Genomic DNA, 25,857 nt, shown 5'->3' with positions numbered 1-25,857 from the left:
GCTCCCAGATACACTTTCATCATTTCAGCCTGCAAACAAATAAACCTAAACTTCCTTTTTTCCTATAGTGTTAAAAGCAGTTAAAAAGACAAACGATTGTTGTCTGAGTTGGGGTCATTCTTTGTGAAAGCTATTTGGAGTTGCTCTTATGTTTTGTAGCGTGCAGGTGTTCAGCAGACATCCACTACTGCAGCATCTCTGACGACCCTTAACCCAATGGCTGGTGACATAATAAGGTTGATCGTCCAGAATGTGACATGTCTTACTAAAGGAGGGCCTCTGCTAATGGGCATCTGTTCAACAAGATTGCTGCAGCTTAATCATATTATAAAGGTAGGCAGTGCATGCTGACCATTAGATTATTTTTGAGGCAATTCAATTTTATCTACTTATGTCTCCATCAGACTTGTAGTAGTAGAGTGTACTACCGCATGTACAACCCTTCTACTCTTAGATTACAGGCTAAACTAGGACACCAGCAATGATTTTAATACGCTGAACAGTGCTTTGCAACAGTGTTAGTACTATTTGTTCACATTTTGTCACAAACTTCATATTTAGATTTCTAGGATTTGATGTGATAAACCAACACAAAGCAGTGCAGAACTATAAGGTGAAAATAATACAATAAATGGTAAAGATTCCTTATCTCCTAGTTTTTCTGATTCATTGTGAAATACAGCAGAGCATCTCTGCACTTCAGAAATCACCTCATTACTAACTGGAGACCACCTGTATGTAGATTTTCTGTGAGGGCCTCGGAGGTTTGTCCGAGAATATTAGCATACAAACAGAATGATGAAGATCAAAGAACAGAGCCATACAGGATTCAGAGATACAATTATGGCAAAGTTATAGTTGAAGTTCGGTTATTAAACTAAATCTCCAACTTTGAAGGTCTCACAGAGTGCTATTCAAACCGTCATTTGAAATCTCTTTAGAGGAACAGCAGAGATCCACAGCTCCGGTGGGAGAATCTGTTTACAGGGCACTATTAGTTGTACACTCTACAAATCTGCTCTTTATGGAAGAGTGACAAGCGGAAAGCAAATTTCAAAGAAAGTGGTGGCAGCATCATGGTATGGTAGTGCATTTCCTCAGCAGGATCAGGTAGATTGGAGCTAATTACAGGGCAATCTACGAAGGAAATCGGTTTTATATACAAATTTGAGACTGGAGTAGAGGTTCACAATCCAGCAGTAAAATATCTCAAAACATACAGGAAGAGCTACAGTGGAATGGTTTAAATCACAGCATATTCATGTGTTAAACAGCCAAGTCAATGTCCAAACCTAAAACAAATTGAGGATCCGTGGAAACATTTGTGGAAAATGTTCTCCATTCAATTTGAGGGAGCTTGAGCATTTCTTCAAAGAAAAGTGGGCCAAAAAATGCTATTTTTAATGTGCAACGCTGGAAGAGATATTCCCAAAAAGACTTCCAGCTAAAGGTGGTTCTGCAAAATATTGACTCAGAGGGACTGAATGCGAATGCACGCCACACTTTTCATGTGCAATTTTTCTTTCTCTTAATTATAAATACTTTTGCAAGGCACTGCATGTACCCTCAGCATTAGAAATAGAGTACACATTTTCTTGCATCTATTAATATCTACTGTTAGTTTGAGCACATAATAAAAATGAGCATATTCTTATACTGTATTATATTGAATCAACACAATTTCATCCTTTACGCAGCAGGGAATTTTTCGGTTTATTTTTCAACACAGTTGCTCAGACACTAAGAAACATTTTTATATAATGCATTAAAGCTGTCACAGTCTACCTAAATAGCCTCAGTGTTGTTTTTTTCTGATCATCATAATCAGATACACATGTTGTCAGCTGTCACTTAATAATTTTGTATATACCTCACATAAAAAATCAGATATACAATATCTTTCTAAAAATGTATTTGCCTTTGTCTCTCAAAAGGATGAGCGTTTGCTCTCTATATATAGGCTTTAATCTCATTAAATAGGTTGCACAGGGGTAATAATGCAATGCTTCTCTTCTCATTTCTTGGTGAAATTAGAAATGTATTCCAATTAACCAGGTAAAACTGCATGTATGGTAAATGTAAATAATTTGGAATAGATTCCTTCATATCACATTGACTATTGCAGTTCAGTAACAGCCTTTTCTTTCACGCTGAAATCCAACCCAGAGTAAATATGCAGGGAATCATTGCAGCGGCTCGAATGTAATATTTGCTTTATTTACTCTATCACAGCCATGGAGTTCCCTCCACCTTTGAGCGACTTTCTTACATCACTAAGCAATATTAGATTTCCACTAGTGGAGGTTTTTATTTATCATCATCAGCAGCAGAGGGAGCTCCTATAATTTGCTACAATATAATCTCAGATCCAATCTTGTGCACTTATCATCGTCATCAGTTGCAGGAGCATAATTTAGACATCAATGTCTTTATCACTCAGTTTCACTAAGAAACAGTCCAGGGTCTCTAGTTTCCCCTCTTGATGAGACGGGAAGTCACACTGGCCCATATGAGACATGAAATAGACTGAGGTAAAAGGAGGAGGAGGAGGCTCATCTGGTGTGGGGGCCTCGTTTTTACTGTTGCCCATCCCTCCAAGACATCAGAGGACAGATCTGTCGGTGTGGATCAGCAGCTTGCATACATCCAGCCCTTTCTACTGTCACAGCCCTGCTTAATATTCATGAGAGCAAATTGGTAGACCGTCATTTAACTTGCGTGCATGGTGTATTGCCTCTGGGCAAATCAGTTCAGTGGGAATGCTTACTCATACTGCACTCTGTGGCCCTGACTGGTTATCATTTGCCTATTTCAGACTTACTAACTATTTAGTTACCTTCACTTTAATTGACTTTCACATAAAATAAAATTTATTTTGGTGAAATCAAGGTTTTAATTTTCAGGCATTTCACAGAAGGAGCGTGTGTGTGTATAACCTGTATTTTAAATTTGTGTCATAGGCAGGTCATTGTTATTTTTAGCTGCTGCGAACACAGCCTCATCACATGCGCTGCATATATCATACTAATTCTGTTATCCATAAATGCACAGTGGAAAAAGAATATTTGTTGAGATTGAAAATTGCCTCAGCTTGTGCTCAGTATGAGTGGGCCAGGTATGATCTCCACATCCCAGGCAGACTTACCCTACGGGTATGAAGCAGAGAGCTGCTTTAATTACCCAAGGATCCTGGTGTCACACTGTCACTGGAAGGCACCCAGTGCCACCCTACCAAGCAATGCAGAGTCCCTGTACCGAAGTGGCAATGACAACTCAGACAATGGATCTGCTTGCCATTCAGATGCAATACATGAATTGTCTGAATCATTTGAGAATCAGTCCCACTGTCTCTTTGATTCTCTCTTTGCCTCTTTTTGTTTGCTAGTCCCCTTTTTCCATATCAAAGAGTGTGCAGGATAAAAGTCGGCAGTACCACGGAAGGAGGAAATATGGGCACGGCACATGTTTGGATTAAAAATCACACCAACCCCAAATAACTTTAGTATGTTTGGAGAGTTGGTTATTGGAAAATAATTGTAAAAATTGTGAATCCAGGATCAAATATAGTATGTTGTTGGACGCTCTTCTGCAACCACTTTTCCGTGCAACACTGATTTCTAGTCCAGGAAAATAAATGTGTGTAATTTATCACACAACTGATCAGTTATTGACTATACAGTAAGAAAAGTGTTCACACCCCTGTAAAAATTCACAATTTCTGTGTGGGGCAATATAAATTTTTAATTGTCTGCTTTAATTATGACTGTTTAAGGGAAACATGTATATAACATAAGGAGCTACAATAATCTGGTTGTATAAGTGTGGTTTACATATACCATAGCTGAGAAGCAAATGTTTTTTTTTTGAGTTTCCAGTGTACTGCCTTTAGGAAACGTTAGTTTTATGTTAAAGTGGCAGAATAAATAAAATATAGAAGCTTGAGAAAGGTTTTAATAACACATGACTGGGGAACTGGTCCAGTTTTTATGTAATTTAGTAGATATGTTGGGTGTATGTGTAAATAATCCGATCTGCAAACAGCTGGCACATTTATGCTGGAGCATTTATTCACGATCGGTCAAAAAGGTTTCTGAAAATTGCCAAACTATTGGAATGTCTCATTGATGCATCAGGCAGCATTACAAGCACCTAAAAGAGTTTAATAAGGGTTGTGTTATGGGTACAAATGTGGCTGCATGGAGGTATTATTGCCTGGTGAGTGGGGGTACAGTTATACTGGCCCAGTTTTGGAATCAATGGGTATGTGAGGGCAGCCACAAGTAATGAAGTTTCGGGTCAACTAAGACAGACATAATCTGAGGATGATTGATCGATAATGTCTCAGAAATCTCATGGTATCTGCAGCTGCCAACTAGATCAGGACCCAACTATTGGAAGCTCCTGCACTGTGTCTCACCAGCTGGCATCAACTCCACTGTGCAGAGTCCCATGCACAGGCTTCCATTACCACCACAGCAGAGACAGCTGCGTTTTGAGTGGTGTCATGACTGGGAGGAATGGAGTGATAACTAGTGTCATCATATCATATTCACCCATTAATCTGGGTTCTCCATCACCTTAAATGGTGGCACTGAGGAAAAAGAACACTCCATGCTAATATTATGGAGTGACACCCCTGGTGTTATTCAGGGCATTGTGAGGTGATTTTTAGGATCAAAGGGTTAAACGCTTTCTTCAGTAGCCGAAATGCTTGAAAATAGAAAAAAACAAAAACAAAAAAAAAAAAAAAACCCAGAAAAGATTACATAATCCAATAGTTTTTAACTAAAAGAGATGTCTTACACTTTTTTTTTGCATCACACAACATTTACTCTACTGATATCTACTCCACACATCCTTCAGTTCTACGATGCCAGCTTCATTTTCTAAAGCTCACATATCCACGGGATTTAATTCGAGGTTTGTGAATGGCCGGAGGAAGCAGCTCGTCTTAGCAGCTATTTTACTGAACTGTTATGACACTGTATGTCAATGGACTGGCTATGTCATGCTGAGATTTTCTCATGGCCAGGCAGTTGCTCAATCTTTTGCATCATATGAAATAGATAATCAGACCTAGTACTAATCCGCTGGGTGTCTAAGGTCAATTTAGACAGCTGTGGATTGAGAAGTTCCTAGGTAACATTTAAATGATAAAATAAAAAAGGTTAATTGGGGAAAATAGCTGTAGTCAATAGAGACACTTTTAAAAGGTGGCCTTGAGTAATAGTATATCCGCAACAGTAGTAAAACACACTTTCCAATTCTGTTTTTTTACACACTAAATCTTGTTGTAAGTCAAGTTTTTCTGTATGACAATACAAGAATCATTTCTTTTGCACACATAAATAAAATAGGTGTTTATCATATCCATATTTATATATGGATATGAAAGGAAACCACAAAACAACCAACTAAAACAAAACAAAATAAGAAACAGTAAATAAACAAAGCACCATAAAATCCTGCTTTGAGCAATAAAAGATAGCTGATGATCTCTGCCTTAATTCGACTAACATTTTCATACTGGGGAGCAGATGCTTCACTTAGAAGGTGGTGGACACCAAAGCAGAGCAAAAAGGAGCATGATTCTCACACTTGAATTATCCCAAATGATAGGTTTTGGAAAAGTACATTAATAGAGTTGCTCCAAATCAGCCATTTTTGATAAATTGCTTTAATGCTGCTCTTTTGTCATGCAATCTTTTATCTTCCTTTGACATGGAAACACTGTGAGGTAGTTCTCTTTGCACATTTGTATTCTGATCTTGATGGAAATTGCTTAATAGAACACTACGATCAGTCTGCACTCTAAAAGGGGTTATTATAAAAAAAAAAAAAAAGCTTTTTAAACCATTCATTGCAGCTGCTAAAACACAGGTTAATTTAGCAATGAAAACCTAATAGATTGCACTTCCTGAGAAGATTTCTTTAAGTACATTTCCAAAGAGCTTAATGGTGAACTAAAAGCATTATGCGAGAGAACCAAACAGAAAACAGTAGAATAAAAAAGATTATTTAACTAGAACAGATAAAAAAGACATAGTGACACCTCTCTTGGTCAAACAGCTTTTTTCTTTCTTCCCTGAGTATATTCTGGTTTGGGAAAGATCAGAGTCAGTTATAGATACATATGATGCATTATTGAACAGTGTCATTTATTTCATCTTTACAGTTGAGCTCATGAAAAATGATGTCAATTACTGATTTTCTCTGAGGCAATGTAGTAAGTGGTTGTACCCTGAGGTCATTTGTTGGGGCATGAAATGGTGCTTTCTGTGAGGTCGGAGGGAGTGACGTACCTTCGTCATCAGAGCATGTGCTCTCTGGCTTCTCGGCCAATTAGGAAATTGGGTAGTGAACTGATTTGTTCCCTTCCACCAGTCCATTTCTTTTTTAATGAAATCAATCGTGCTGTCACTCAGTCAGTCTAAATTGAGTTGCTGTCATGTTCTTTTTCATATGTCACAGAGGTGCATATTGAAACCGCTGTCGCATTAATCCTGGTCCAATTTCCCAATACTTCTTATACTTTATATATTAACTGAGAAACAATGATTTACAAAAAAAAAACCCGAAATCTGTGTTGTTTGTTTATCTTTTAAATCAGCAAAAGTTTTTGTTCATCCATCCATCTGTATCAAGGTCAGTGTGGCAGTAGGGTTGGAGTTTACAGTGCATCTGGAAAGGATTCCCAGTACTGCACATTCCACATTTTGTTATTTTACAGCCCTATTCCAAATGGTATCAAATTAATATATTTCCTCAAAATTCTACAATACCCCATTATGACAATGTGAAAGATGTTTCTTTGAGATTTCAAGTTCCATCAGGTTGGATGGGAAATGACTGTGCACAGCCATTTTCTCTCCAGAGATGTTCAACTGGACTCTAGTTTTGACTCTGGCTTGGCCAATCAAGGACATTCACAAAGTGGTTCTAAAGCCACTCCTCTGAGATCTTGGCTGTGTGCTTTGGGTCTTTGTCCTGCTTAAAACCTTCGCTGCGTTGTCTCAGGTAAAGAGCACTCTGCAGCAGGTTTTCATCCAGGATATCTCTGTACATTGTGGTATTCATCTTTCCCTCTATCCTGACTAGTCTGCTAGTTCCTGCTGCTGAAATACATCCCCATAGCATGATGCTGCCAACGCCATGCTTCACTGTAGATATGGTATTGCCGTACGGCCGGCCTGCTCTGGGAAAGAGTCCTGGTCGTCCCAAACGTCTTCCATTTATGAATGATGGAGGCCACTGTGCTCATTAGGACCTTTAAAGCAGTAGAAATTGTTCTGTGTCCTTCCCCAGATTTGTGCTTCAAGACAATACTTTCATCTCAAGGATGAGGAATGGTATCAGTAGGCACCTCAGCTCAGTTTTGCGTTCATGGTGAAGCGCTATGAAAACTTATGTAAACGTGAATTTTTTAGTTTTTTATTTGCAATGAATTTGCAACAATCTCAAACAAACTTATTTCACATTGTCATAGTAGAGTATTGTGTGTAGAATTTCGAGAAAAGAAATTAATTTGATACATTTAATACAGTAGGCTGTAACATAACTAAATATGAAAAAAAGTGCAGCACTGTGAATACTTTCTGGATGCAATGTTTAAAATAGAATGGATTAGATCACAATATATTTCATGTCTTAGAATGACCCAGTCAAAGTCCAGACATAAATTTAACTGAGAATCTGTGGCAAGGCTTGAAGTATACCACAATACAGGTCCTTCTCAAAAAATTAGCATATTGTGATAAAGTTAATTATTTTCCATAATGTCATGATGAAAATTTAACATTCATATATTTTAGATTCATTGCACACTAACTGAAATATTTCAGGTCTTTTATTGTCTTAATACGGATGATTTTGGCATACAGCTCATGAAAACCCAAAATTCCTATCTCACAAAATTAGCATATTTCATCCGACCAATAAAAGAAAAGTGTTTTTAATACAAAAAACGTCAACCTTCAAATAATCGTGTACAGTTATGCACTCAATACTTGGTCGGGAATCCTTTTGCAGAAATGACTGCTTCAATGCGGCGTGGCATGGAGGCAATCAGCCTGTGGCACTGCTGAGGTCTTATGGAGGCCCAGGATGCTTCGATAGCGGCCTTTAGCTCATCCAGAGTGTTGGGTCTTGAGTCTCTCAACGTTCTCTTCACAATATCCCACATATTCTCTATGGGGTTCAGGTCAGGAGAGTTGGCAGGCCAATTGAGCACAGTGATACCATGGTCAGTAAACCATTTACCAGTGGTTTTGGCACTGTGAGCAAGTGCCAGGTCGTGCTGAAAAATGAAATCTTCATCTCCATAAAGCTTTTCAGCAGATGGAAGCATGAAGTGCTCCAAAATCTCCTGATAGCTAGCTGCATTGACCTTGCCCTTGATAAAACAGTGGACCAACACCAGCAGCTGACACGGCACCCCACACCATCACTGACTGTGGGTACTTGACACTGGACTTCTGGCATTTTGGCATTTCCTTCTCCCCAGTCTTCCTCCAGACTCTGGCACCTTGATTTCTGAATGACATGCAGAATTTGCTTTCATCCGAAAAAAGTACTTTGGAACACTGAGCAACAGTCCAGTGCTGCTTCTCTGTAGCCCAGGACTGGGGGATGCGGCACCTGTAGCCCATTTCCTGCACACGCCTGTGCACGGTGGCTCTGGATGTTTCTACTCCAGACTCAGTCCACTGCTTCCGCAGGTCCCCCAAGGTCTGGAATCGGCCCTTCTCCACAATCTTCCTCAGGGTCTGGTCACCTCTTCTCATTGTGCAGCGTTTTCTGCCACACTTTTTCCTTCCCACAGACTTCCCACTGAGGTGCCTTGATACAGCACTCTGGGAACAGCCTATTCGTTCAGAAATTTCTTTCTGTGTCTTACCCTCTTGCTTGAGGGTGTCAATAGTGGCCTTCTGGACAGCAGTCAGGTCGGCAGTCTTACCCATGATTGGGGTTTTGAGTGATGAACCAGGCAGGGAGTTTTAAAGGCCTCAGGAATCTTTTGCAGGTGTTTAGAGTTAACTCGTTGATTCAGATGATTAGGTTCATAGCTCGTTTAGAGACCCTTTTAATGATATGCTAATTTTGTGAGATAGGAATTTTGGGTTTTCATGAGCTGTATGCCAAAATCATCCGTATTAAGACAATAAAAGACCTGAAATATTTCAGTTAGAGTGCAATGAATCTAAAATATATGAATGTTAAATTTTCATCATGACATTATGGAAAATAATGAACTTTATCACAATATGCTAATTTTTTGAGAAGGACCTGTAGTGTATACACCAAAATATATGCTTTAAACAAATCGGTTAATTTGTTTATTTTAGAACTGAGTCCCTTAAAATGTGGGGTCCTTCACACTCATCTTGAGTACCATTTATCAACAGGTACAGTTTTGACCCTCCAACCCCTCCCACCTCCAGTCTGCGTTATCTATGCTGTGCAGAGAAGATTGATACTTCCCGAGGGTGATGGAAAAAGAGAATGAATCTGAATTTAATATGACTTTGATGTATTATTTTCATCTTGGCCAGTGCCACAGACCCGCTGAGAACCCTTAACACCATCCTGCTGCATTTTAAACTGTTCACACTGGCAAAAAACTTTTTTGATTTGAAAGACTGAAGAAAGGACTTTATACATTAACTTTCAGCACCCTGGGGATTCAGCTCTTGTTTGAATGATTTCAGGGTAAAGAGCCAACCTTTAATAGTGAGGACATTTTGCTCATGTGTTTGGGCCACATTACACATCTGTGTTTCTGTTATTTTCTCTAACACATTACCATGGATGATAATGGTTAAATACCGGCCACAAGTTAAAAGAAAGTTGTCATAATAAAATTGCTCTGGGTTTTGCCAGAGGACTCTGCATGCCTTCTGGTTTTCCAGGAACAGACAGAATGCTGGTATCTCGATTTTAAGCACTCAAATAAAAATGGCAAAGTATGTAATATGTTTTCTAGAGGTTAAATCCATTGCAAAGTATCCATAAAAAAGGAATGCATTATTTGTCCTTGCCTTTTTTCTTTGAAATGCTATAGAGTAAAATCCATGGCAAACCAAATATTGTATATATATATTTATGAACAAATAGATGGATTCAGTCATTAGAGTACCCTGTTACAGGAACCTTGCAGGCTTGCCTGAAAGCTGAGTCACAGTTGACATCTTGGAGAGGGTGATTATTTTCCAACAACAAAATTTAACTCGAAAATATTATGCAAGGTCTGTGCTTCATTTTTACCAAGAAAAATACTTTGAGACACCCAAAAACTAGCTTACAGTCTGTAGGTTTTCATTTTCTTACCCTAAATTTGGTTAAATTAGGGGCCTCTAACGCAAGTCCTCCACAGTCACTGTCCTGTGACGTTTTCATGCATCACTGCTCTAACACAACAGAATCAAATGGTTGAACTACATCCTCAGGATGTAACTGGGGTAAGCAGAGGCCTGCTAATGAGCCACTGATTTGATTCAGGTGTGTTGGACCAGGGATGCATTCAAAAACTGCAGGTCAGTTGCTCTCAAGGCCTTGAGTTGGAGACTACTTCAGACTTAGTTAAACATGCAAATCTAGCAAAATTGACATATTTAAATTATTGTTTTTGATCAGATTGCACATATTTTGAATGATGTCTCACAACTGAGTAATATCCAGTAATTATTTGGGCCTCATCTTTTTAGTTGTCTGTTTTGATTTTAGGATGATGATATTATTATGGTCTGTGCAGTAGTAATAAATATTTGATGTAAAATAGAAAAATAGAAACAGTTCTTAAAAAGATAAAATAAAAACACACATACATACATTCTTACTTATTGCACTATTACCATTTTTGCATCTCCCTTTACATTCTGAATCAATAAATGGCTCATTACCAGACCTGTGCAGAGCTGAGAGGGCATGCTACTGAGGGCATTCAGCCTTTAGATCCAGGTGTACTCCAGAAGGGAAGCATCTAAAGTTTCAGGAAAGTAGCTCTCCAGGACTGGACTTGGGCACCCCAAATGTACAAGGTCAGTGTATCATAACTGTGTTTTAGTGATAAACAAGCACAGGCAAACATGCAAACTTTGCCTCATTAAGGAACTTCTGATGTGATCAAGAAGAAACAAAAAATATGCAGACATTTTTGTCCCTTCTCCTTTTTCTATCATGGCATATTATTTGATCTGAACTTTAACTACAAGTCTAAGATCATGAATTTTCTTTTTAACCTGGCCAGTTGTTGGTTATTGACAAACAGGCAGGAATGTGTTCTGGGAAAGATTGGAATAATTTTTTTTCTTCAAAATTAAAACATCCTATCTTCCATCCATCTATCCATCCATTTTCTTCCATACTGGGTCGCGGGGGAGCTGGTGCCTTTCTCCAGCAGTCTACGGGGGAGAGGCGGGGTACACCCTGGACAGGTTGCCAGTCCATTGCATGACTTCCAAACTTCCTTTTTTTGTATATCACAACAGCAGAGAAACTGAGGTTTATCTTTTTATGGATTTGTCATCTTGTATCCTCTGGCATCATTCCACTAAATAAAGAATTTATTTTTTTAGCATGGTGAGTTTTAATAGGCAATATCAAGCATGTGTTGTTGCAGCAGCAATCTGTACATACTCACTACACCTCAATGGTTGCCAGAAAGTGAAAGTCAAGAAAAGGATCAGAAAAGATCACGCAACATTTAAATGGATGGCCCATGGGACTTCTAAACTACTACTTTTATAAGACCTCCATCACTCTGTTGCATGTCTGCCTTGTCGTTCATTGGCATATAGATACATGGGTTTATGCAAACAACATCCCATCCTTGAAAACTAGTATATGTAATTTGTAATCTAGCTATGCTAGGCTGCCATTTCCTCTGATGCCGCACTTATTTGATTTGTCACAGAAATAAAATTCTGCAGCATTAGCATTATATGTAATATACTTCACATTGACACTGTTGCTACAAAATATATGTAAATGCTATATAAATGTCCTGACAAGGACCTGGTAACACTGTTACATATTCTTATGCTACATTATGCAAACTCTTTGTTTACACTAATGAAGCTACACTTACCTCAGCATCCCACATGCCTGCAGTTCCTGACATGGCAGAGGACCTGACCTTATTTTCAACTTTTTTCAGCTAATATTTGGGGACACTGACTGTCTGCAGAGAATTGAACTTTAATTTCAAGGTGGTCAGACAGTAATAAATATAGAAAAAGAAACAAAAGATGGTGGCATTTTTGCAAAAAGTAACTAACTCAGTTGTTGCGTCCTTACACGGCCACCCTGATACAAATTTTACGAACATGTTTCATTTACAGGTATTAGTTTTTCTCAATATTGTCTTCATTTCTTCATATTTAAGCCCATGTAAAGCAAGGGTTTACATATGCCAAAACGTGCCAAGACTACAATTCTGTAGCATCTTGATGTGCTTTACTGCTAAAGCCGGGCTTAGTTTTCTGGGGCCATTATTACTCTCCTGCATTTTCTCTATATTTGCATGGGTAGAAACATATCTTAGAAAAAGGCCCTGGTAGGAATACATTTTGTAATTTTTCACTTAAGCTTTTGGATGTTGGAGTTTTGTAAAGTGATACCAGACTGAATTTGTTGAATTTTTTTCTACATTTTAATATAGCCATATCAAATAAAAATAGTCCGCAGCGCCTATGTTTTGTTAACTTTACCTTTAAATAGTTTAAAATCATTAATATCTGTTTAAAATTGCTTTGAAATCCTTCTTTCAAAGTAATATTTTAGGTTTTAAACAGTTTATGCTCTGAGGCACAAAGAAATACAACCACAACCCTCTTGGATCACTAACTGATTTTAACTTAAGAAATGATGTGCTACTGCTGCTGCTGAGTGGGTGTGGTTTATGTTGTTGTTTTTTTCTGTTCTTTATAATAGTGCTATTATTAACAACATTTTCATCTTACTTATTACTTACTTATTTACTTATTTACTTATTTAAAACTGACATCAAATGTAGATAAATACACACCTCAGGTTCTACCATCATACTATTTATTAAATGAAAATGAAGCCAAAATGGAAAAATTTGTGAAACAAAATAGCTATGTATAAAATGAACAAAATTTGCATGTTTTTTTGGGAAGTTACTATTAAGTTGCTACTTCCTTGAACATATACTTCAGCTACTGGAACGGGTGGCTGAAGCAACTACTTCTATCATGCTAATGGTTATAGATGTTCCCTTCTCTTTCCAATCCCATAAGTTAGTTCACATTACTTGAAATTGTATTTCCTATATTTATTATTGTATATGTCAGCTTTTTAAAAGTGCTGTTTTCATTTTAGACATTTCTACAGTAGCAATAAGTAAACTACTTTTATAAGAAGAAAAATACTGTTGTATTGATCAGGAGCATGGTAAATAAAATAAAAAAAATTATCCTTTCTAATCTGTAACAACAATAAAAGTAGTGCGGACGTGCCTGCTGACATAAACAGGTCACTCAACTGTCTCATTGCTAGTACAGAACTGCTCAAGCAGAGAAAAGGAGGGAAACGTCTGCAATTTGAAACCTAGTTAGGAATTTATGAAGTGCTAAAATGTTTTTTCCCCAGAGAGCTAAGCCAGCTGCTAGTGCCACTGTGAGCCGTTTAGTGCAGAGCCTCGTCACCAGGCTGAGATGGCAAGCGTGATGCACACAGTTACTGTGCTTTTGCCTGAAATACAAACAAGCACAGCCTTTCATATCTGCTGGCCTGGCTTTTTATGCTAAAATAAAACAACTGTAGATTTCTATGAAGCTAATTGGCCCAACATTGACATTTATTACTCTTCTTTCCTCTAGAGAATAGTCCTGCATTTAGTATCATTCACCTTTCTCTGATACAGGTTTACATTGAAACTTACAGTATCTCACAAAAATGAGTACACCCCTCACATTTGTGTAAATAGTTTTTTATATCTTTTCATGGAACATCACTGAAGATATGACACTTACTACTATACATACAATGTACAGTAGTTAGTGTTCAGCTTGTACAATTATGTCTGAATCCCTGGCAACAAAAGTGAATTCACCCCTGAATTAAAATGTCTAAATTGTGCCCAATTTACCATTTTCCCTCCCTGGTATCATGTGACGCGTTAGTATAACAAGGTCCTAAGTGTGAATGAGGAGCAGGTGAGTTAAACACTCTCTCATGCTGATCACTTGAAGTACAATATGGGAACTTACGGCAAAAAAACTCCTTGAGGATCTGAAAGAAAGAATTGTTGATAGAATTGTTGACTATAGGCTATAAAAAGATTGCCAACACCCTGAAAACTGAGCTGCAGTTTTCAGGGTGTTGGAGCAGCCAAGACCATACAGTGGTTTGACAGGATAGGTTCCTCCAGAGCAGGCCTCGCCATGGTCAACCAAAAATGTTGAGGGCACGTGCTCAGCAAGATGGTGCACAAGAAAGCCCACAAATACTTTGCTGAAGACTAGCAGACTAAAAACATGCATTACTGAAACCATGTTTACATTATTTTACATTTGATCAAATTGGCCTGAATTCATAATTTATAAAAGTGTATGTGAATTGAATAGCCCCAACTTCCCAGGAATAAAATACAATGAAGAATCTTACAACTGTCTTTGTATAGACACACATTGAGTGAAAGACTTTTGAAGATTACTCATTAGAGCTTTCTAATTTGTAAGCGAGTGTGTCCAAACTCAATCTGATTCAAAGAAAATTACCTGAAATTTATGTGATTGCATCTTCTTTTAGATTGGTGCTTCCAAACTCCACTTTGTGGAAAACAAAATGAAAACATAACTAATGTAAAAAAAATTTCTAATAAATACATGTAAACATTAACAAATAAAGATACAGCATCCAAAAAGTGGTGAACAAAATACTGTTTAAATAATGAAAATGTTGTCTCTTCTCTTTCTTACCAGTTTTCGGTGAAGATCTGCATTCCAGCCTATACTTTGTCAATGCATCTCTGCAAGAGGTAGTATTTGCCAGCACAACGGGGACTTCGGTTCCCTGTCCTGCTGGGGGTGCGCCACCCGCTTCGCTGCGGTGGTATTTGGCTACTGGCGAGGAGATCTACGATGTCCCTGGCATCCGCCATGTTCACCCTAATGGAACCCTCCAAATCTTCAACTTCCTGCCATCCAGCTTCAGCAAGCTGATCCATGACAACACATACTACTGCACTGCCGAGAACCCTTCTGGCAAGATCAGGAGTCAGGATGTCCACATCAAAGCTGGTGAGTTTGCCGAGTAGATGTGACGGGGGGCAGTTTTCATTAGGGTAGGATAAATGAAGCAGTAATAGTAAAGGGAGTAGAAACTACAGAATAAAAATATCAGAGCCTTATATCTACTTACTATAGTTGCAGCGAGATTTTACGCACACACACAAGATTTTACTGTAATCTGAAGACACAGTTCAAGGTGTCGCGAATATTATTTTCAGTGTTGTATCAGGATTTTAGTTGATGATTGATTTAATTCATTGAACTTGTTACACCAGATACAAATTCACAAACATTGGCTGATATTTGTACATTAAATTTCAGTTTCCATGCATGTATGAACTACCTGGCAATAATAAATTTGGCCAGTTGGTTAGACTTCCACTGTCTGGATAACCTACAGGTGATATAAATGACAGTGGCCGAGATACCAAAGATCATGTAATGGTAAATCAGCCCTCTCTTACAAATTTGCAATGTAGTCACTGTATTCAACTGGTTTTCATATGACTTATCTAGGCGAACACTGTATGTGTGTATTGATAAATAACTGTTTCATTGTAGAAATAAAGATTGATGTTCCATCCATTCATCCATTGTCTATACCAGCTTATCCATGGATAGTGGGATGTTCCTCAAAGTCTAATATTTAATTTTATTTGTCTAAACAATACTAGAAAAGGACTAGATCAGGGATGTTTAACGTGTGGCCCGGGGCCATTTGCGGTCCTCAGAATGACTTTGTGTGGCACCTGGACCAAAAACATTTTTGTGTAATTTTGTGACCCTTGACTACATTCGACAGTTTTGGCCCTGTAGCAAAAGGTTAGGAAACCTCTGGTGTAGATCCTGCTGTGGTTCACTTCTATGCAGATGATACAATTATTTATATAGTGGAATCATCTTTAAAGTTAAGGCAAGTTAAAATGCCAAAATATACTCCTTCATATACTCCTGCTGATTAAATAGAAACCTTAATGTTACTGCCTTTTATGACACTCATTTAGAAGGAATGGTGTTTTATATTGATTATAATTATCTTAATTGATAATTACTTGTTTAATCTCCTGAAAAACGTAGACAAGAATTAGGCTAATTTTGTTTAATCTGTTTTATTTACATGAATGCACATATAGTGATCTTTTAGAAAAAAATGGATAAAGTATATCATGCTGCTCTGCACTTTGCAACAAATGCAGAAGCAATGACATACCAATGCAAACTTTATTATTTTGACAGTTTGACATGAAAAACTTATGTTTTTATTTTCGTTGTTAAAACATTGATAGGTAAGTTAACACATTGTATGGACTGTCTGTTTAAATATATATCCAGTGTTTACTGGATAACACCTGGTTTTTGAAAAAGGTTCTTTTGATATTTCGTATTCCACAAATATACTTGCTTTGTTAATATATATTACTTTAGTGGGGAAGGCTCTCCATAACATGGGTTCATTGTCCTAACATAAGAATTTTAAACAAATCAAATCAAATATTTTTTGTTTATAGTCCAAAACCATTGTTAGGGTTCTTTCTGCCACTTTATGAGCTTAATCCCATTGGTAAACATCAGTGAAAAGGTCATATGCATGAACCTTTTACCATTCTGAACAGGTCAAATGCAAATCCAGTTCATTTCAAATTGACAATGACCATTCAATCCCGTCACAATCAATGCTCAATCAAGTAATTAAGTATATATATATATATATATATATATATATATATATATATATATATATATATTTATCAAGTGTATATTTAGAAACTATTTTCTTGCTATGAAGGCTAACTAATTCCACAAGTTCTTTGATAATGCAACATTACCACACTGTACTGTTACACTGACATGTTTTTGTATTTTTCCTTGCTTGTTAGTTTCGCGGGAACCCTACACAGTCAGAGTGGCTGACCAGAAGGCTATGCGAGGCAGTGTGGCCATCTTCAAGTGCATTATCCCTGCTTCTGTGGAGGCCTATGTCTCGGTCGTATCATGGGAGAAAGACACAGTTTCACTGAACTCAGGTATGACTAATTATATTATTATATTATTATACTGTAGCTGCATGCAAACTGCCTGTGGTGACAGGCAGAAGAAAGTGCATTGCAATCCGTAAAATCTGAAGGTAAAAAATAAATGCAATGGCAGCGAAATCTTGTAAATTTTGTTTGACATTTTACATGAAATAGGGTAAAATGTAAACTTATATTTGTGATATTAAACTTTTGACAAAGGAAAACGCTGACTTATCTTTCATTGGTCTCTACTGTTTGACCAATATGTGCTGTGAGTTATCTTCTTACATGGTTGTTGTTGTTGTATGCTGGGGCTCTGCAGACTCTACAGCTCAGTCTCCCACTAGCCAGAGGATGTTGATAACTGTCAGTTTGAATCACTGGCTTTCTCTCTCCTGTACACACTCCCCTCTCAGCCAACTCCATTTTGAGTCCAGCAAGGGGGTAAAGTGGCTCAGTTTACATAGCGTTATATTACACTGACCTAGTTACCTGCCTTGCTTGAATCCAGCAAAACCACATGATAACACAACATTCAGCATTCAGCTGGTTGAATTTTACTCATGTTAAATGGGATGCATATCTTTTTGATTGCTTCATATGCTGCCCGCTGGTTGATTCCTACTCCATACTGAGGCGTTCGGGGACCTGTAAGTGAGCCCTTGATGTCATTTGACTGAGGGCGGAATCTGGGACAGTGTTTTGGTGGCATTTTAAATGCATCTGCTCAAGCATGAAGATGTGTCTTCTGATGCATGCCACGGACTTATTTACTTGAAGTATCCCGAGCTGCTCGCTGAGAGTTTCAGGTTGAAGACAATGCCTGATGTCACAGAGATTGAGCAAATATGCAGCATGCAGATATGATTATGTTCTGCAAATAAAATGAGTTGTGTAGACAAGGATTTAATGTTCAGCTCTGCAGTATGTGAAAAAAATTCTCCAATGTCAAGGTTTAACATCCAAAATCCTGTTTCAGTTCTTTAAAAAAAAAGTTTATTGGTAATAATTTGGCAACTTACAGTACCTTTTTTGCCTTACAATCACACATCTCTATGTGTTTTATTGGTATATTGACAAAGAGAAAACTAATCAGAAAAGCAGCTGAGAGGCACATGGTAATTCTGGAGGAGTTTCAGGTATCCAAGGCTCAGGTATGTTGGCAGGACAGACAAGTAGTTATTAGTTTTGCACTTCAAACATCTAGCCTGCAAAGATAAGTGGCTATTTTTGAAAGAAAGCCATAACAAGTGCAGTTTAAACTTTTCCACAAGCCAACAAGCATGTGAAAAAAGGTACTTTGGTAGGCTGAGACCCAAATTAAACTTGTTGGCCTTCATGCAAAACACTTTGTTTGGAGGAAAACTAACACTGCGCATCACCCTGAACACATTATCCCTACAATGAGGGTGAAGATGGATGGAGCTAAATAAAGACCAATTCTGGAAGAAAGCCTGTTATAAGCTGCAAAAAAGCTTGTGACTGGAACAGAGGTTAACTTTCTGATATGACAACAACCCTTAAACACACCACCAAAGCCAGAACCTGTGGAAAGACTTGACATCTGATATTCACAGACGCTTCCAACCAGTCTGACTCAGCCAATACATATTTTGTGATGATGAATAATCAAACCATTTATTCTAAATGTGTAAAGCCTGTTGAGACACAGCCGGAATTACTTGCAGCTGTAATTGGAGTGAAAGATGGTTCTTTAAAGTAATGACTCAGGGGAGCTGAATGTAAATGCATGCTACACTGTTCCAATTTGTAGGTGTACACTTTGAAAACCATGCATCATTTTCTCTTCCACCTCACAGTTATGCACTACTTTGTGTTGGTCTGTCACAAAATCCCACATTAAACACAAAGAAGAATGTTTGTTTCTTTATTTGGAAAATCAGTTGTTACCAATTAAATCAGTACTCTTAATGATGTGCTTTCTTTTTATATGCAAAGAAGTTCTAATGGATCCTACTGTATCCTTCTTCTGTTTTGGGTTTTTTCACTAGCGTACAAGGGAACAACAATAGTGGATTGTCCATGTTTACTCCAATAAGCACTGCAGCAGGCGAGTGCTGTCAAAAGTATGAGCACACGGTCAAAATCACTGCTGCTCGGTGATAAATATTTGATGGGAGATTCTGATGCATGAGCGGATTCACCTCGCACTGTTATGGAGAGGGTATGTTGACTCAAGGAGTGTGTGTGTGTGTGTGTGTGTGTCTGTGTGTGTGAGAGAGCAAAGAACAAGGGAGAGACACACCATGAAGAAACTTGACAATGGCAGCTGCATGCAATTTGACCCAGCCTAGTTTTCTGACTTTTTTAAGCCCCTTTTTTCTTTTCATAAAAGAAGATTCAGTCTCAGTGGAAACAAAATAAAGCTATCCCACAGATGCACTAAATTATTAATCTGGGGTTTTTGTTCGAAATGGTAGCATCAAGTGCACTTCTCTACCCTTGCATTGCTCATCAGAATAAGAGCAGAAACAGGTCTGGAGATGAGTAGATGCTCTAAAACAACTAAACCTTTGGTCCCCACTGTATTACTATGAACTGTAAATGTGTGTTTGTGTAAGGTCTGTGACTCACTAACTCACAAAAATGAAACTAGTTTAAACCACAGCTGCTAAAATCTTGGACTAACCAGTGATTCACATTAGAAGTAAAAATAGATGCATAATTACAGACCAGGGCTTGTCTTAATTAATCAGCTGTGATTGAAAAGTTAATTACAATATGAATTACCTTTCAGAACGAGGACTGCTTAGTAGTCATTTGAAGTGGCCTGCTTCAATGTAAATGGGCACGATGCAGGCTCACTGGGTCCTAATGTTGCCACTAACATACCATTAACCTGTCATGCATTTTAAAGCGCATCTGTCTGCCCGAGCTTTCAAATGCCCGGCTCCGATCGCCTCCTCACTGCTTTTAATAAACAATTGACAGAGCTAATAGAGACATGAAAGGGTGAATAGAAAAAGACAAAAAAAGCAGAGTGGGAAGTGGGGAGTGGGGGGTGGGGGGGGGAGGGGTTGAGCCCCTGCCTACTCTGTTCCTACCAGGATTTTATATGGCCAACCTGGACACCTCATGTGTGCAGGTTGCATTTGTTTGCATGTCCTTGTATGTACCTATGTGAAGTGTCTTTGCTTTTCAAAAGGGATGGATCTGGGATGGTTTGTGTTTTTTGTTTTTACCATCTACTTCCCTTTGTCTCTGAAGACAGAGAAATTAGTTTGGTGGCCTTGGGTGAACACAAGAGCTCACATACAGAATGAGATGCAAACTCAAGTTGCTGCAGGAACCTTGTGCTACTTGTAAATGTTGTGCAGATGAAGCATAAATTTGGTGTCTGATTGCAGCAAAATCCTAAATACTTGAATCCTCCTGATGGATCTTTCAGATCCATCTTTCAGATCAGTGATTAACGTAATTTTCATGAAATATTTAATTCAGCTGTACTTTATAATTAGAAAATGTACAAAAAATCACTAGGATATCTACAATAATATTGCTCACTTATATCTATAATGGGTTTTAAATTGGCTCAGACTTGTGTACTAATCCTTGTATAATTTATAATGTACAGAGAAAGCAACACGGGAAAGTTTAATTTGGAACAGTGTTGAGACTATGTCTCTGTCCATCATTTAAAAATATGATGAGATTACTGCTTAGAATACATTATTAAGCCCATTTTGGGTCAATAGACAAACTACAAATGCACTGAAAAATTAATACCCCTTGAACCTTTCCACTTTTTATCAGACTATAAAAATAAATCTTAATAAATTACTTCATGCCAAGACCTAAAAACTGTTGGTCCCCCTGAACACACCACTCCCATGGTGAAAGACAGTAGTGGCGGTATCAGGCTGTGGGGATGCTTTTATTCAGCAGCAAAAGAAAAACTGGGCAGAAAGATGAATGAAGTTAAATAACACTATAATAACATGTAAACATATGGAAGAGTTGATAGAGTATTAATACATTTGCAAGGCACATTCTGTAAGTCTTCTGGTCTTTTCACAGAATGCAAGTTTATTTTTTATTTTAATGTATATTTTTTTAAAATAACAGATTATATTTTTTATGAAATAATGAAGAATATCATAGTTGGTTAATTTTACTTAAAGATATATCAAGTTATATTGATGGTCTGGAAAGAAATACATGTTATAAGCTAAGGTTTTCTTGTCAGCCCACTTCAAACATGTGTAGCATTATCTGTGATAATGAGTCTCATTCTTTTATTATGTATAATCAATAAAATGACATAAACATGACAGACTGAGAACTTTGGCTGTCATTGGAGGACAGACAGTTTTATGTTGCTAAGAAGAAGACTTATAACCTGACAACAGAGAAGAGAGGGGCCTTTCTTTTCACCACCCTTGGCATTTTTCATGTTGTGTTGCCTCACAACCTGGAATTAAATTGGATTGTTTGAGGATTTGCACCATTTCATTTAAAGAACATGCCTACAACTTTGAAGATGTATTATTTTTTATTGTTAAGCAAACAATAAATAGGACAAAATAACAAAAAACTTGAGCATGCATAACTGTTCACCCTCCTAAAGTCAGTTCTTTGTAGAGCTGCCTTTGTAACACACTTAAATGTTTTCTCTTAAACCACCTGAGTGTTGCTTTAGCAGTATACTTTGGGTCATTGTCCTTCTGGAAAGTGAACCTCTGTCCCAGTCTCAAATCACAGGCAGACTGATAGGTTCTGTTCAAGAATATCGCTGTATTTAGCACCATCCATCTTCTCCTCAACTCAGACGGGGTTTCCCAGTCCCTGATGCTGAAAAACATCCACAGTATGATGCTGTCACCACCACATTTCACTGTGGGGAATGTGTTTTTCTTGGTGACCAAAAGGTTAAATTTTTGTCTTGTCTGACCAGAGCACCTCCATACATTTGGGGAATTGCCCACGTGCCTTTTGGCAAACTCAAAACATGCCTTCTTTTTCAAGACTAAGTAATTGCTTTTATTCTGGCCAATATTCCATAAAGCCCAGCTTTTTGGAGCAAATGGCTTATAGTGGTCCCATGGACAGAAACTCCAGTCTCTGCTGTGGAACTCTGCAACTCCTTCAGGGTTACCTTTGGTCTTGGTGCTGCCTCTCTGATTAATGCACTCACTACCCAGTCTGTGAGTTATCCTGGGCGGCCCTCTCTTGGCAGGTTTGTTTTGGTGTCATGTGCTTTCAATTTGAAGATTTTTTTTTTTACCCCACCCTGACTTGTACTTCTCAACAACGTTGTCCCTGACTTGTTTGGAGAGCTCCTTGGTCTTCATGGTGAGATGGCTCTTGATTAGTGATGTTTCAGCCTCTTAGGCCTTTCAAAAAAGGTATGTTTATACTGACAGATCATGTGACACTTAAATTGCACACAGGTGGACTTCATTTCTCTACTTATATGACTTGAAGGTAATTGGTTGTACCAGAATATTGTATTGTCTTCATTGCAAGGGGGTGGATATATAAGCACATACTTTTCATTTTTTTATTTTTTTTCGTTATTCTTTTGATAAATGTTTTTCATTTTGCGTCACCATGCTAGACTTTTTAGTTCAGACCCATAACATAAAATAAAATAAAAAAATAAATCATAGTTTGGAAGTTACAAAATAGGTAAAAAGCCAAGGTGGGTGAATACGTTCAAAAGGCACTGTAGATGCCTGGCAAACCATTTCATAATTTCTTTCATCATTCTGATAAACTCTTTTTTTATCCACATGTTTTTCGAGGTCTGCCAACTTTTGGTAACAATTTTCTTAGCGAATATACACTCCCTGACAACTTTATTAGGTACACCTTGCTTTTACCAGGTTGGACTTCCTTTGACTTTCTGAACTGCCTCAATTCTTTGTGGCACATATCTTGTTTGGAACATTCCTCCTGGACATTTTGGACCTTTGTCCATATTTAAATTTCAACATCTCTGATCTACTGCTAATTTATCAAGTGCACTTCCAAAATAAGAATGTCCTGTTTCACTACATCCCGAAGGTGCTTCTTGGACTGAGATCTGGTGACCATAGAGTACAGTGAACTCATTGTCATGTTTAATAAACCTGCCTGAGGTAAAGTGAGCTCTTTGACAGTACATTATCCTGCTGTAAGTAGTTACAAGAAGACAGGTACGCTGTAGTTGTAAAGGGATGGAGGTTGGTTAACAAATATACTTAGGTAGGCTGTGGCACCAGCTGTGGTCTTCTCCTGCTGAAATTCATATGCTTCAAGGTTTAACATATAATATGTTCAGAGATGGTATTCGGCTTACCTTGGTTGTAACAACTGGTTTTTTGAATTGCTGTATCTTTTCTATCATCTCAAACCAGTTACCCCATCTTTCTCTGACATCAACAAAGCATTTTTGTCTACACAACTGCAGCCCACTGGATGTTTTCTCGTTGTTGGACCATTCTTTGTAAACCAACCAGATGGTTGTGTATAAATATCTCAACAGATGTGCAGTCAGAAAAACTCAGACCAGTGCATCTGGCACCGACAATCACCCATCATTCAAAGCCACTTAAATCCTTTTTTTTCACCATTCCTATGCTGACTTTGAACTATATTGTCACCACGTCTAGATGTCTAAATGCTGTCAGTTACTGTCTTGTGATTGGCTGATTCACTTATTTACTCTTTACTAGGCTATTCCAAACTTTAGTGTAGTTAAAGTATATACAGCAGACATCTCTTCCTGGCAAAGGTAAAGGAGTGTTGTCCCTACATCAAAGATCCGAAGCCTGTGATGTATGCCAGAGAAGCCCAAACCCTGTAGTGGTGTGTCAAAGATTCAGTGCTGCTTTGGCGCAATAAGATAGCAAAATCAAATGTTATAGTACCATAAAAGCAGCTCTGGTATCTTCACATTTTATGCGAAATCAAACTTTAAACTATTCATATTTCATTACATAACCTATTTGGCACAGTGCCCCAGTCAATTTCTAGCTGCATGGAAAAATGCTGGATTTTATTTGTTTTATGCAAATAAGTCAATCCAATCCAATACCCAAAGCATTGAGTGAAAAAGTGAATAAATCTGCTAACATTTTTCAGTCACATTCATTTTGCTCCTCTCTTGCATTCTGCTCACTCCTCCCTCATGGGTTTGTGTGAGTGCTTATAGAGGCTAATTAAACAGTTTGCTTGCTAATAGAATCACAGTCACAACTATCCACAAGCCGACTCGCAGGATTGTTCAGACTGTCTTCAGAGGGGCAGCTGTAGGTGTTTCGGCTCAAGGGGCTACTGTTTGTGTAGGGATTTATCATGCCAGTGATGTGCCACCACCTCCATTTTTTACTGAGATTGACAGTGAGGGCAAAGAGAGGCAGGCAGGGATAGGGCTGTAAATTCAACATGCCCAAAGTCAGGCCAACCTTGAAAGGAGGGCACAGTGGTGGGATCAAGCTTTGAAATTTAGAGAAGGAGAGAGCAGATTGAGAAAACATGAAAAGGAAAAGACTTGAAAGGCACAGGGGGGTGTTCTTTGGTAAACTGCATTGTATTAACCACATGAATTGTCTTCTTCTTTCCTGCATCACTCCCAGATTTCAGTTTGTTCTATTCACTCAAAATGTGCTTTGTTGATCTCGCTGTTTGGAGGCTGGAAATTGGGTCATGGCTCAAGCAGAAATGGCTGATCCATGTATATAAATAAATACCAATTGGGCGACAGATCTGGATATTGATGTAAAAGTGCGTGTATGTACCATACATATAGGTTTCTGAGTGTGTGTTAGGAGTTATTTTTTGCACACTACTCCACCCGTCCTGCAGTGAAACCTTATGAAAACAACACAGCCTCATCATTTCACCTTCCTCACCATCCCTCCACCTCCCACACAGATCAGCAGTTAGTGAAATGCTGACCCTTGTCTTTCACTGCACCCCTTTTCCCAGTCCACACACACACACACACACACACACACACACACACACACACACACACACACCACACACACACACACACACACACACACACACACACACACACACACACACACACACACACACACGGTGTGGGAGGCTTATTTTCAGTGGTTTTTTTCCAAAGTTGTCATTTTTACATTTATTTTAATTTAAATCCATAATCCGCAGCTGTACAGATAGAAGGTGTTTTTGGGTTTGGGGGATTGGGTCAGTTCTATAAAAAACAAGGAGGAGAAGAATCTACAAAAAAAATCAATAGTTGTGTGCATTAATCATGCTGCTGCCACAAAGAATTATGGAAACGTGAGCTGACGGATGTATTTCATGCATTTGCAACATAGGAGTGCCATATGAAGGGGAGTTTGGGGAATTGGAGGACAAGACAAGACCCTTTTAGCAAGAAGCAACATTAAAACATAGTAGCTGGGTGGTGCTTTTTTTGGTGTTGTTTGCAGAAGTGACATTAAACCCATTGTAATTTTTAAAGCTCACTACTTGCATTTATTCAGTATTATTTTAAAGGCTTTGATGTTACAGCTTATTATATTTTAATTGTAAAACCTTTCCTAGAAGCAGTGGTTTCTTGATAATGTGGCTCACTGGCTTTTTTTCCTTTATCATTATCT

The 25,857-nt window shown here is 38.1% G+C and overlaps 1 protein-coding gene across 3 annotated transcripts in view; it reads left to right on the top strand.

The window, feature by feature from the left end:
- dscamb (Down syndrome cell adhesion molecule b) overlaps nt 1–25,857 on the top strand; it is a 164,797-nt gene that overhangs the window by 13,595 nt on the left and 125,345 nt on the right. For all 3 annotated transcript variants that reach the window (XM_047392202.1, XM_047392203.1, XM_047392204.1), the window contains exons 2-3: nt 14,946–15,263; nt 17,132–17,278. In XM_047392202.1, coding sequence (XP_047248158.1) covers nt 14,946–15,263; nt 17,132–17,278 — 465 coding nt within the window. The remainder of the gene's footprint in view (nt 1–14,945; nt 15,264–17,131; nt 17,279–25,857) is intronic.

Source organism: Girardinichthys multiradiatus, chromosome 18 (assembly GCF_021462225.1).
Source record: "Girardinichthys multiradiatus isolate DD_20200921_A chromosome 18, DD_fGirMul_XY1, whole genome shotgun sequence".
Lineage (NCBI taxonomy): Eukaryota > Metazoa > Chordata > Actinopteri > Cyprinodontiformes > Goodeidae > Girardinichthys > Girardinichthys multiradiatus.
Note: the sequence above shows the minus strand (reverse complement) of the source record. Positions and strands in the feature narration are given on the sequence as shown.